The following is a 15010-nucleotide window of genomic DNA, read 5'->3' on the forward strand; positions in this document are numbered from 1 at the left end:
CCTTCCCATCTTGCTCTTTCAGTCTCAATAGCCCCCCTGGACTGATTTGGAAAGAAATCCCAAATTCTCTCTCTCTCTCTCACACACACACACACACACACGTCTCGAAGTCATCGTTGCCGTCCACCCCACCACCCCAACCCCCGGTGGGTCTTTAAGAACACGAGTGCGGGAGAGGAGGGGTCTTTTCCCCCGCGGATCTTTCCTCCTTCCGAGCACCAGGGCCACAAAGCGAGTGAACCCCCCCTCCCCCCCCAAAAAAAAGCCAACGGCGGCGGGGTAACCAGGTAGAAGGCGAAAGCAAGACAGACAACGTGGCCGAGCTGTCAATGTCAACGAAAGGAAGCATACGGTGTTGGAGAATTGGTGCATTACGTTGCAACCGCCCCCCCCCTTCTCCCGTATCTCACATAATCACAGCAACTGCAACAGCAAAAAAACCTCTCCCCCCACCCCCGATTCCTCGGAGGTGAAGAAGTGCCCCCCGCAAATGCTCGTCTTATAGATTAGCCTCCGAGAGCCTTCCCCGCTATTTTATTTTATTTTATTCTGATTTTTTTTCCCCTCCTGCCTGCCTTTTGCTTACCTTCTCTTGGGCCCTGGTGAGCTTCTTCTGCATGTTGCTGGCTATTTTCCCTGCAGTGACTCCCTTGCCCATCTCAGCCATCTTGCCGTCCTTCTGATTTTTAAATCGGAACGGCGGTGGTTAAAATTAATCAGATTAAGAGGAAGAGAAGAAAGACGGGGACCGAAAAAATGGCCATAGTCCTTTCTCAAAAGCTTAGGGCCAAGAGGATACAGCCTTTTAAAGAGACAGTACAACACAGGCACGGCAGCGTCTTAAAGGAACAGAGCACCCTGATTTGAGCAGGGCTGCGCAGGAAGGTTTCTGGCTGGGAAATGGGATATCGTTGATACGGGATTTAAAAAAAAAAAAAAACCCGGGGGAAGAATCAAGATCCGATAGCGTTTAATTTTTTTTTTCAAGAATCTGACTGACTACTGACACAAACCTATTGGCATATGAATTAAAATATTTTTTTTAAGAAGAACAACTACTTGTTCGTTTGTTTGTTTAGCATGCCTTGCAGTAGTCCAGTGGGAAGTGACAACGGTAAGGCATGAGTATCCATGAGTAGGCCTTCTCAAACCAAGAATGGGTGTAACTGGCACACAAGGCACATTGTGCAAAAGACCCCTGGCCTGGAATGGGACAACTTGCCACAGCCAACTTACTGTGGCCAACTCGCCATGGCCAACTTGCCGCAGCCAATTTGTCACAGCCAACTTGCTGCTGGACAATGTAACAATTCTATTTAATTATTTTAAATATTTTAATTTTTGCCATTCACATTTTATTCTCTTCCTCCTTTTGCATGCTTTCTTTAATGGTTCTATCATTTCTTTGATATTGGTGTAACTATTTTCCTGCAGTGAGTTGGCCCATGTGGAGATGGCCATGGTGAGTTGTTCTGCAGCAAGTTAGCCGTGGCAAATTGGCTGTGGAGAATTAGCCGTGGTGAGTTGGCTGTGGCAAGTTGGTCATGATGAGTTGACCATGGGGAATTGTCAGAGACAATTTTAATTGACAAGCTCTAGTAAAGTTTTCAGCATCAGTTACTGAAATACAGGTAGTCCTCAATTTATGACCACAACTAAGCCCAAAATTTATGTTTCTAAGTGAGAAATCAGTTGAGTTTTGCCCCATTTTACAACCTTTCCTGCCACATCTGTTAAGTGAATCACTGCGGTTGTTAAATTAATGACACAGCTGTTAAGTGAATCTGGTTTTCCCATTGACTTTGTCAGAAGATCGCAAAAACAGATCACACAACCCTGGGAGACTACAACCATTATGAATGTGATTTACTTCTTAAGCATCCAAATATAATCACATGACCATGGGGATGCTGCAACAGTCCTAAGTGTGAAAAATCATTGTAAGTCATTTTTTTCAGTGCTGTTGTAAGTCAAGGACTACCTGTACAATGTCTGACACAGAGGTGGTATTCAGCAGGTTCTGACCAGTTCTGGAGAACCAGTAGCAGAAATGTTGAGTAGTTCGGAGAACCGGCAACTACCACCTCTGACTGGAGATTTTACAGTATCCTTTCCCCTGCCACGCCCACTAAGCCATGCCCACAGAACCGGTAGTAATTTTTTTTTAATCCCACCACTGGTCTGATAGTATGTCATTCAACACTATGCACTAGTTTTCACATAATCTGAAAGTACACCTAATCTCTAATCCATCTTTTTTAAAAATAAATGACCCTGTCTCTTATTCCTTGTTTCTTTTTTTAAAAAGTATTATTCACGCCATTAAAATGTATACAACAAAGTTCTAATAATGTACTTATATAATAGAACATTAGCAAAATTCACTATTATGAAAAATCATCATCCCTGAAAATCTGGAGGGCTGTTTTTCACCTTTTTTTTTTCCCCTGAATCAAAGGGTTCAGTCCTATGAAAGTCTCCTCATTGAGCTTTACATGTCATCTAGAGCAGTTAAACACCTATGAATGTTTGTATAGTAAGAAGAAAATACAGTGAGCACAGTCAGGATTTCTAGTAGGTAAGCGGGTGAGAGCCAGGGCATTTTACATTTGCAGAGTTAGAAAGCTCTGCTTCTCTTCATCTTACTGAATATTCTCATAAATAAAATGCAAAAATTTCACCTCAAGGAAACACATATTGATCACAGGAGCTTGGGTTCCTCCAAATAGGCAGTTCCAAGTGCTGCCCATTCATTTTTTTTTTCTGTTCTCATACAGCTAATGTAGGGAGAAAAACTAAATGGAGGGCAAAAAGGACCAAGTAATATCAGAATGCAGGGACAAAAGGGCAGAGTGTGCATTAGGAAATCATTGTGCATGTGTCAACAGGTGTCCATTACCTTGCATTCCATTCCATTTCGCACTCACTCATCTTTTTTTATTAGTTATATCAATGTACTTTCTTTGTTTTCTTTTTCCTTTGTTTCCTTTTTCGATTATTTTTGTTTTGTTTAAACTTCCTTTTTACTTCTTAGCTTTTTTTTTTTAAGGGTGTGAGCCATATAGAGTAGCTCCATGGCGAGATAGGCATGGGTGAATGCATGGGTCATTCTGAGACTACTAGCTGTCAATGTGCAGGAATGCTTAAATAACTGAAAAGACTGGGTTCTGTCCTGCTTAGCCACAGTGCACTTTGGGTTAATATAGGCCAGTCAGTCTCTTGTTGTGAGGCTAAGATACCTAGAGATTCCACCACCACCCCACAAGAACGTCACCTTGAGTTCTCTGAGAAAATGTGGAACATGTTGACAATAAAGGGGAGGGGAAAGTATAGATATGTCTGGAGGACATCTGATTTAAAAATAGTCTTCTTCAAAACAACTGGACTTCCTTAGTTTCCTTATTTTTCCTTGAAAACATTTTGCTTCTCATCCAAGAAGTTTCTTCAGAACTTCAACAAAAAACTTCAAAGGGTGGGGGGAACACAAGAAATTTCAGTTGCCTTTTGGAAAAACACATTGGGGACAACCATGACCTGGATGATTGAGAACCTACACAGATATTCTTCAAAATAAGTCCCACATATGGTGATTTCATGAACACATCTGCACAATTTTCTTAATAAGGTAAGGAAATGATTTGCCATTGCCTTCCGGAATATATTTTTGACTTCCCATTGTAGTCTATAGCTCTGAATTTGCCTCTTGTTCCACGCCCTAACCATATGCAACCCTGCTTAGCTTTCTTCAATTTTATATATTTCCTTTTTTAAAATAACGTAGTGAGTAAAAATGAAATATTACTAAACTAGTCAGATCAATACAAACAATACCCACCCGCATACATACAAACCCAAACAGCAAAGACAAGGTACTAGAAAAGTTTTTTTTTTAAAGACTATCACCTAGAAACCGTATTAGTTAAAACACTGGTCTCCATAACAACAGTTGGTTAATCCTGTCTGCACACTGACATATAATAAAACAGAGGCCAAATATTTATAGGAATAACTTGATAGTTTAAGTTTATAATATATACTATATTTACTTTATAGTTTAAAATCCAGAGAGTCAGATTTCCAGTTACCCCACCCATTTTTGCTATAACCAATTTGGGCAGAATGCCAAAAGGCTGGAATTTTCCAACAAGTCTAATATGAACAAAATAAAAGCTTGATGTAACAAAAACTCAAAATCCTTTCTCTAATATTTCTATGCTCCCAAACACAACTGATAAAACATTGTATTATTGAATACTTGCTCACAGGAAAGTTGATCTAGAATTGCAAACTTAAGCAATAATGAAAAACTTTTCTTCAAATATAATTATATAGGAATACATCTCCAAGAGTTGGAAACAGGTAGCCCTGTGAAATGAGGCACATTTGCATCAATTTGTTGTTTGGAGGCCAGGGGACTATGGAGTATTTTAAATCTTATACTCAGTTGGGATACTTTGTGATATATGGACAACAAATGAAATAGATATGTAATTAGAGAGCTGGTCCTTAATCTTATTTTCTTATGGCAATAGTATTTCATACTAGCATTTATAGATTTGGACGTGCCATCATTTTATGTATGCCTTCACTCTGTAGCTATTTTTGTGAAAAAGTAGCAACTATAGCATGTGAAGAATTAAAATTTCTGGCTGATCCATAAGCAGGGAGAAATATTAATTCACCAAGTTTCATAATGAAAGGCCTATTTCTTTACTCTCATTGTTAAGAAATCCCTGTTATTAATGAGTTATCTGCCTAGCATAGGTTGGTCTGTCAGAGGTCACAATGATATCATACAGAGACATTGTGTCCTGACTTTTTTTGGTGCTTTTGTAATTTGTTACAATGTTTGTGTAAATGGTTGATTTGAGGTATGTCCAGATTGAAGAAGGGAAATCAAAAGGATCCTTCAAATTGATGGGAGATAAGCTTCAGATCTGTTAAGAGTGGTAAGGAAACTTCTTACGTTAGGAATCAGTTTAAAAATCTGTACATGTCTGTGTATATATTCCAAAAGAAGGGAAAGGAACAACAAATAAATAGTAATCAAATTAACTTTCTAATATGATATATTTAATATTTGCTTGTTCTCTTGACTTTTATGAATAGCATCTGTTCAGTTATTAATACTCGTCTGTGTCCTGTAGACTCCACATTTTCAGGTCTTAGCACAATTTTTGAATCAGGCCAGTAAGTACACTGGGCTTGGTAACATTATTTTGTGAAAACTCTGGAAAATAAGTACTGAACCATCGGGAGGTGAAGTGGGCCAACAATATGTCCCCATTTAAATAACCAATCACAAATGAAATTGGGGGGAAAATGTTGATGATCTTTCAACATACAGTAAACACACAAATATGCTTTTTTCAAAGCAAGGCATCTAGATCCTGTGGGGATTTGTTGTTCTGTGACTAGTATGCAAGGATGTGAATTCAGAAATGAGCACATTAAGAGAAAATAAGCAACTGGCAAAACTTGAATTATGAGTCATCCACTTCAGTGACGAATAGTACAAATCATTCCAGGATTGCTATGAGGAAGGTAGAAATGGAAATACCAACAAAAGTGTAAAAGATTAGATTAGGAGATTCTGATTCCAAATGAATCAGTTTCCTGCTTTGTTGTTTATTTGTTGTTCATGAAAGAGCTATGCAGGATTTCCAGACATGCCCTGGCTTAAGAGATGGCAAACAGAGACAGCAGCCATTGTCTGCCCCCATATCATTTGACTCTGTGGAAATTGTGGTTGGAAATGGCTGCTGCATGTAAAATTCCCCAATAATTAATGTAGCATGCAGATTACATGCCGATTGCATGGAATAAGCATGTAAAAACAATCAATGGCCTTAGAGAGGATGCAGGGATTTAGAATAAACTATTCCCCTTTCCAAGCCCATCAAGACTTAACATTTTTGTGTAATATTATTGACGCTCCCAACAGGCCATACCAGGAAGGTAACAAATTAATTATAGGAAAATGCATCAATAATGGGTGCCAATTGGCTGTTCAATGCTATTTGAAAAACAAACTAGAGATAAAATATTGTTAAATAAATTCCAGCTATAGATACACCTCTATTGTGTACCAAGCATTTTACACTATAGCTGCCTGTATATTCAATATAATGTATCTATTATATGTAATATCATTTTGGCCTCTGACAAACCAACCTATGCTAGACAGATACTCTAAATTTATGTATAATTAATTCCCTGGTTTAATTTTAGTATGTACAGTATTTATTACTTTTCCTGTTATAGCAATATATTCCAAATAATACTGAAATATTTCCATTTTGATGTTAGCTTGCATTATATCTATTGCTTAGTCATAATATTATCTGTTTGGTCTTCAAGTTGGAAAGATGCATTATCCATTATGGTTTAGTAAAATGTATGAAGGAGGCCAATGTTTTCATGAATGAATCAATACTTAAAATGGCATCACTTACTATATGACTTCTAGTCTTCAGGAATGTCAAACTGAAGCTAAAATCTGATAGCATTCTAAAGTTATAGAGCAGCATCAGCTGCTCTTGAATTAAAGTGATAAGACAACTATAAAATCTGTAGTATATAAAAATATACAGTGTATATCAGAAGTATGTCAGAATATATATATAATTCACTTAATTGCCTCTGAAATTGCTGATTTTAAAATGACGGCTTCCTAATAATTGGAAGCAAGGAAATTGCAAGCATAAGAAGCACATAACAGGATAAAGAAATACAGATGAGGTTGGATTGGAGGAAAAAAGTAAACATGTACAAATAGTAAATATATATAAAAAGAGGGGGGAAATTCATGTCAGATGGAAATTGAGCCTCTGGGGAAAAATAGCCATTAAAATTGTCAGACAAAACATTAAGAACATCCAAAATAAAAACAAAATTTTCACCATAATCTATTTGGGAAGTATGCTTATGATTCCTTCCAGATTTAATCTGGGCCAGAATCCTGGAACTTTTTCACTCCAGTTAACTTATCTACTCATCTGTTTCTCCTGGGAAGACTCTTAAAAGCTCTTCTGGCTTGTTACAAGGTGGGAAAGAGAATTATGTTTTGTTGGGTTTTGCAAATAATAGTTTGACTGAGGGCTGATTATCAGGTATTGAAATGGATTAGTAAGGAATTAATTCACCGTTACTATTTACTGTAGAAAAGTCAGTTTAACTAAAGCAATCGACAAGTTCTGTCACACAATTCATCTGACAGCTTGAAACAGTGAGGTAGAACAAATGATATAATTAAGGAGTTATCTTCATACACATCTACCCACATACAAGATGCTTTGTTTCAGGTGATGCGTGATGGTCTTATTGTTGGGTTACTCTACTCTGGAAGCTGCCTAGGCAATCACTGAATGGAATACTCTCTTTTCCCTATCTGCTGTTACCCACTCACCCATGCAATGTGGGAGGCAGGAGAGAGTTCATGAGGGGCCTGTATAATATGAGCACAAGGCTTGAGATGGTTACTGCTAGGCAAGGAGGGGAATGAGGAAAGGAATAGCACAAGGCTCAGCCAGATGTGTGGGGCCATGTCAGAGTGAGAATGAGGAATGGCAAGGCTCAGAGAGGGTGCAAAGGAATGTGTGAGGAGCGCAGTGAGGCTTGGAGAGGGTATGTAGAAGTGTGCAAGTTGCTGGTGTGGTGCAAAGGGCAGAGGGTCAGGGGAAAGATGCACAGGTGAGGGAGACTTACTCCAGCAACTTGTGACCTTCCTGCAAGTTTCACCATTAACATTCTGGAGAAGCCAACAGGGAATGTGACCAGTAGCAATCATATGACCACAGGATGCTGCAGCCAGTCTAAGTGCAAGCCAGTTGACAAGCACCCAAATTGTGATCATATGACCACTGGGGTGCTGGGACAACCAGATCTCAGGACCAGTTGTAACCATTGTTCATGCAAGGTTGACAGTTGCTGAATGAATGGAAATAAGTTGATAGCTATCTCTATATCATTTACTTGTTTCACAGAAATATGTTTCCACTTTTCTTAAAAATTCACATGCAGAGATAGACATCCATGCTTTGTCTAAACATACATTTTATAGGATTTTTAAAATTAGAAACAAATAGGCACACTTTGTTTCAAATAGATGCAAGCACCTTTCTGAATTCTAAATGTAAATTAATGTCTAGATGTACACCTGTGAAATCTTTAGAAAAACATGTGCAAGTTGCATTGGAACTGAAAAAAACATGTTTCCACCTATAATACCAGAGATAAAATTACCTGTGGACAAAAGATTTCTTCATTCCTATTTTGCATTGTCCATATGAAACATATGGGAGTAGAAATTTTGGGACAAGTACTGGATATTATATACAGCATCTCCCTGATATCAAATGATGATACACTGGAAAAAGATCCCTACAGGTAGATGGAATTTGAAAACAACTCAGCTTGAGGGTTTTAAGACCAGCAGAATGATAGCTGTGTTAAAGTTGAAAGGCAATGAAAAATAGTCTCTGCGGCCATATAGCATGCCTGTCTTTCTGCTCTAATTATTTCTTTGCCTAACTTTGCCTGCTTATTGGAGCATGCAACATTGTAGCTGCAGAATACAGGGAAAAAATGGTTGTGTGAAAAGATGATTGAAGTAAAGGAGCACAGGCTAATTTTTAACCTACTTATTTCCTTTCACCTTCTGAACAAGTTGTTTATTAGTGAGTTAACTCTGGTGAGTTAAATTAGTGATGTTTACTAATGCCCAATAACCCAGAGCCTTTCAGATGCACCCTAAATAATTTTAGAATAAATTATTAATTGGCCAAAGAAGGTAAAATAAATTTTAGAAATCATATTTTTAAAAATAAATATTCCTTTTGTGACTTTCTTGTGGCAACTTTAATTTGTAGATCACTTGAAATAGCATTGTTGTAAGGAAGCTTTATGTCACGGCTTAAATCACAACCTAAACTATCATAAAATAATAAACACTGGCCAAGAAAAAGCCTGCATAATATCACCATGAAGAGCTGGATCTTGCCAACTACTAATCATTATCCAGATACTAAAGCCTTTCATGGTTCACTTAGATAAATTAAAATACAGCTTCCCCTTCTGGTTTCCCCCAAGGCTATCAGTGAAGTTCTGCTATCTAAGGCTGTGTTTGATGTTATTTACTCAGTCAGAATGCTAATAGAAAGGTATTTTCTTTTGTTTGAACTCCAGAAGTTTCAGTTTGCTCCTTTATGTGAATATGTGAAAAATTTATTGACTCTCAGATTCTTTAATAAATACACAGATTTTAGCACTGCATGAAATTAAAATTAAATCCTTCATTCAGAAATAAGACTCACTGCATAACATTGGATTTATTAGGTAATGAATACAGAATAATTGTGGGAATAATGCAAATGCATTCAGGAAGTATAACCCCAATGGATGATGATGATAAAACCATATCACAATATCCTTCTCTCTCTCCTTGCCATAAATATTAATAGATAAATCACTATCTAGAAACTGCTATAGGGAGCAGGCACTGCAGAAAACTTGCATAAAGCACACTTCCAAAAAACTAAATTCTGACTATGGTGGTTGCAATAAACTAGGTTAAAGCATTCATATAATCAAAGATTCTTGTTTGCTTTTATTAGCAGAATTGCGGAAGCCTGTCCTCCAAAATCACACTCTCTTTCCATCTAAGAAAGATAGATCTAGCTCCAAAAGATGAAAAAAAAAATTCCCCACAGTATTTTTTCTAAAATGTAGGATCCTTCCATTTAAACTATGTAAGATATCTGATGAACTGTAACCAATATTTTTCTACAATGAATTATTCAATAAATAATTAAAAGCAAGCATACCCTTCAAGTACAATATAAAGATATCATCGGCTAATACGACAAGATGCTATCAGTGATATCACAAGCATATTCTTACAAGAATTCAAAGTAGCTGAGAGGCAAACTTGGCAAACTGTTGTCCATCAGAGTTGGAAACAACTAAATATGTGAACAACAGAAATAACACATTACAAAAACTACGTAGAGCAGGTTTTGTTTTCAAGTTGCTGCTCAAAAAGAATCTAGTCAGACACTTTATATCTAAATGGAAAACAATCCTCAGGGAGATCCTAAAGTACATTTTAATTTTAGGCCAAAACTCCTTTATGGATCTAGCAACTAATTTTAATACAAATTAGTATCCAGGCTTTAGCTAACAGTCTAGCTCCAGGAAGCAAGCTTCTAAAGTCTTTATGAACTTTATTTATTTAAATAATTTACAGAGCCGCCTATCTCATAACAATGACTACATCCCCCCAGTGGCGGGATTCAAAAAAATTTATTACTGGTTCTGTGGGCGTGGCTTGGTGTGCATGGCAGGGGAAGGACACTGTAAAATCTCCAGTCTGAGGTGGCATTTGCTGGTTCTCCGAACTACTCAAAATTTCCACTACCGGTTCTCCAGAACTGGTCAGAACCTACTGAATACCACCTCTGCATCCCACTCAGAGGTTTTCTAACTCAGCATCTGAAATCTAGTAGCATGAGGGAAAGCATAAAGTAAGATTCTGCATTTGTAGTGTCGTTGATGTAATTCACATAATTACAAGCAACAATCAGACCAAACAGCAAGGAGTAATAAAGGGAAGCAATTGAAAGCAAATACCTCTTTGTACACAGAAATAAGAAGAGAAAACAAGAAGAGCAAGCTCTTTTTAAACAAAAAAAGCAGTTTAGGGCAAATTTGATGTATTTTCTTTAGTTTGGAGTCAAGAGACTACAGAGAGAGTAAAAAGTCTAAAAAATAAAAGAATACATATATTAAATTGTTTATATATAGTAACATGAGTGAAGATGGAAAAATTGTATAGCTGGAGACAGTATCCTTCATGAAAGCTAATTCTGTGACTAGATAAGCTCTTCATGGTCATCTCCAAGGAATGTATATTGCTTTCTCCCAGTACCAATGAGCCCCTGCTATTAGATAAGTTTTTTAAAGTAACTAATCTTTCATACAAATATGCAAATGAAGTAGTTTTTTCATTCCATTCAATAATATTGATCCATGCTTGACTTATTTAGCTGATCAGAAGCTCCAGAAACAGTGTAGAAAAAATTAATTTCCATTTGGATACATTGTTACTAGGGATGCAACAATCTTCCTACAAATATATGTAAACATACAAAAAGAAGAAAGCATACTAACACACTATTATACTTAGCGAAAAGCAATTATATATTTGTGAAACAGTAGACAGCCTTTTTTACTTCTTCAATAACTGTATGGTATTTTTAGCTTCTATCAAATATGTGTGAGAGAGTACACTTTTTTAAATAAAAGGAATCTTTGTGTTATGAAAAGCCGCTCCTTTCAGTCAATTCTAAAAACAGCATCATATCTGATCATTTAGCGAACAATCAGGGATATTAAGACATTCGGTTAATGTTCATTCCATTCTCTCTCCCAAAAAGAATTCCCGTTAAGTTGGAAAGGATAAGCAAAAACATAAACTGAAACATTTTTCTTAAGTTGAAATTTCTTTTTCTTTCAAAAATACGGGGAAAAAACCATTCTGCCAGACCTTTAATGTGGAAAAGAATGTGCAGTTTTTCAACAGAGAAAAAAATAAGGCTTAATAACACAAATGGTTCAGAGGCAATAAACACTGACGTTTTTCTGCCCAGCTTTAGAATACATGAGGAACCATATATTTAAATTGCAGTTTAAGAAGATATCTTGAAATATTTTCTTTCAAATTAAAGCTGATCAAATTGGTTACTCTGAAATAAAGTTTTTGTGTACCCACGTAATTATAGTAAGGAGAAAAATTAGCTCCAGATACTCTGCTAAGATTCACTGGTCTTTTTTTGTCCCTGAGCTATCCATACATCCATCTATCTTAGCTGATTATATAAGCAGCATCCTTCTGGAAACTGCTTTAAAAATTAGCGGCTAGGTTTTCTTTTTAGCCTTTGTTATCCATCCACTTTACATTCTTTCCATTTAGATTACATTTATATCCTACTTTATTTTGCACAATTCAAGGTGATACACATAAGGCTCCTATCTATTTTTATAACAGTACTCATTCTGTGAGGTGGGTTGGGCTGAGAGAAAGAAAATGACTCAAGGTCATTCAACCAGATTTCATGCCTAAAGACCACAAATCACACATTCCTGGTTTCTAGCACTAGGAACTGCCCAGGATTATATGAATGACTCAGAACATTATATATAGGCATACACAGAGAGAGACCACTTTGAGCACAAAATACATTTAGGCATCAAGATGAATAAGCAGAATAAACAATAGCCCCACCTAGTGGTGTTTTGAATATCTAATTGAAGGGACCCCTTCATGAATTTAGTTTAGGCAGTGATGTTTTAGAATATATTCTGTATCATTTAATGTAAATATATATTTATATTTAGCATTGTAGTATAGGAGTTTTCCTCAAGAACATTTACAATTTATACAAAAATCAGATCTTTCATAATAATATATGAATATTATAAGTAACAGTTGCCTGGCAAAAAAAGAAGTTAGATGTAAAGAAACTCAAGTGGATATGAACTGGATCATTAAATACTAAATATAAGACAAAAGCAGGGTTTCTAGAAATACTGGAAAGCTGTAGGCATCCCAGAACTGAAACTGCTTATATCTGGATGTCCAGTAGAATTTTCTGTATTTTCTTGCTACTATCTATTGCTCTTCTGGATTTTTGCAGCACAGAACTGATATGTATTCATTACAATGGCTAAGGTCTACAGTTTTTATGCCGCATTTCCAGCTCTATTATGGACTATATAAATGAGTGTTACCGGTGTTTAAAAGACAGTAACTGGAAATCTATGCCACTTTTTAAGTCAATCAATATTATATTAGTGAGTTAATGACCAGATCCTTTCCCCAATATTCTGCTGCCAATGTATTGATTTACCCATTTCACATACCAGGGATTACAGCCAGTGGCTCTTTTGTTGTTGTTGTTTTCATGATAACGTTTTTGATAAATACTAGGAATAGTTCATTATTGCCTAAAAGAATTATGACACTGCCTGCTGAAAATGAAAAAAAAAAACCTTTAACTCTTAAGAAATGGATTCAGAATAGTGAAAAAATGTATACTAATAAAAAATGAGGGTCAATTGAAATCCTAAACACACTGTGAGTTTGTGAGCATGCCTATAAGTTCCTATCATTTCCATTACCCAAATCTTCAAAAGAAACTTGATCTAGGCTGGCAATTGTCTCAGTATCTGCAAAACTCAAATGACAGAGAATGCTGATATGAAAACTGAATCCTTTGGGTAAAACGAATAGGAATTGGATGATGAATAAGTTCTCACCAAAGGCAGAATCACTTACAAGTTCTGCAGAGCTGTAGCCTTTCAAGTGAAAAGACCTGCTTTGTTGCAGTTTTGGATACACCACAGCAGAGACATTAACAAGCTATCTGGCTCCTTGATACAGTTAGCATGATGAGACTGGACTATGAAGCTGCTCTATGAAGCTGCTCCTGAACTTTTCTCCAAGAACAGAAGATGGAGTCTTTAATCCTCCTCAACTTGTATCACTAAGATAACAATCAGAGGTGGGATTCAAATTTTTTAACAACAGGTTCTGTGGGCGTGGCTTAAGTGGTGGGCATGGCTTGGTGGTCATGTGACCGGGTGGACATGGCTTGGTGGTCATGCGACTGGCTGGGTGTGGCCAACTCAATATCACTCACATCGAGACACGCATCTCCTTACCTGGCCTCTCATGACTGTGGGGATACTGCAACAGTCATAAGTGTGAAAAATGGTCACAAATCACTTTTTTCAGTACCATTGTAACTTTGAATGGTTACTCCACACAAGCAAAGTACCAGCAAAGGAGGGGAAAAAAACTCTAAAGACGTTCCTGAGACAGGAAGTCTAGTCCTGCCAAGAATGTAATAAAAGTTAACAGAGAGGCAGTGTCATGCCCCTGGTGGAGACTGAGGAAGAGGAGGAACAGCCAACAGGGAGTGGGAGTGTGGCTCCAGAGGTGGTGGAGGAGGCTGGGGAAGGGCAGAGGCTGGCTGAGCACTCAGAGGAGGATCCAGGCCCATCCCCGATCCATCCTAGGTCACGCAGGGAGGAGAGGATCAGGGAAAAGTGAGGTCTACTCAAGAGGAGATTACCATGAACCTCCTCATGGCTTGCAGCTGGGAGCTATGTATATAAGTTTGTAACTACGCAGTTAGAATTGCTGGAGTCAAAGTTTAGTGTTTGCTTTGAAAGAGGTTTATCTTTGCTGGTGTTCTTCCCATGGACTCTCCTCGGTTATTTTCCTGGAGTTTATGATTAGTTATCTTGGCTTGCTTCGGAACTCTTGTCAATGTGGTTTGTTTTGGTTTTCTTTTTGCCTCATTATTTACTTTTGTGACTTTAAACTGTGCCTAATAAAACAGTGAAGTTAAGTTGAAGGCCTTACCGGACTTTAATGTATGTTTTGGGTTATTTTGAGAGACTACGGGTCATCACAGGCAGTTTCTGTAAGCAACACCAGAATGTTTCCTTCCTGCCTTCCTTACAGGATTAGGCCAGCAATTTCTTCTAACAACTGGTTCTCCGAACTGCTTAGAATGTTAACAACCAATTCTAGCAAATAGGTGTGAACTGGTAGAATCCCACCCCTGAATCCTATAATGTAAGTGATTGGCTGAGCCACATTTCATGCCTGAAGATAGATGAATACAATACTTCATTATAAAATGTTATTGATCAAAGTTAATTGAATTACAATGCTGAATAATGAAATGATCAATGAAACAAAATGGAAATATATCACTTAAACAGACAGGAGCTATATGGGTATCATGTTTTTATGACCTGTAGACATTTGTTATAAACAACTACTCAGTCCTGTTTTTTTGTTGCGATACTATTTAAGGGACACATATAATGTAATCAAAATGATTAATTTTATTGTATTGTTAGCATATGCCCTCCTGAAACTCTTATGTAATACAAATTAATTTACAAAATACCAGTAAATTTACAATTTTACCAGTAA

General features: G+C 37.1%; 1 protein-coding gene across 31 annotated transcripts in view; it reads right to left on the bottom strand.

Moving 5' to 3' along the window:
- Positions 1 to 789, bottom strand: part of BIN1 (bridging integrator 1) — a 109528-nt gene extending 108739 nt beyond the window's left edge. For all 31 annotated transcript variants that reach the window (XM_026707974.2, XM_087920504.1, XM_087920497.1 and 28 more), the window contains exon 1: positions 587 to 789. In XM_026707974.2, the coding sequence (XP_026563759.1) occupies positions 587 to 667 (81 nt within the window). In that variant the 5' untranslated portion in view covers positions 668 to 789. The remainder of the gene's footprint in view (positions 1 to 586) is intronic.
- Between the last annotated feature and the right edge of the window lie 14221 nt (positions 790 to 15010).

Source organism: Pseudonaja textilis, chromosome 1, assembly GCF_049901715.1.
Source record: "Pseudonaja textilis isolate UNSWEBS1 chromosome 1, rPseTex1.2, whole genome shotgun sequence".
Classification (NCBI taxonomy): domain Eukaryota; kingdom Metazoa; phylum Chordata; class Lepidosauria; order Squamata; family Elapidae; genus Pseudonaja; species Pseudonaja textilis.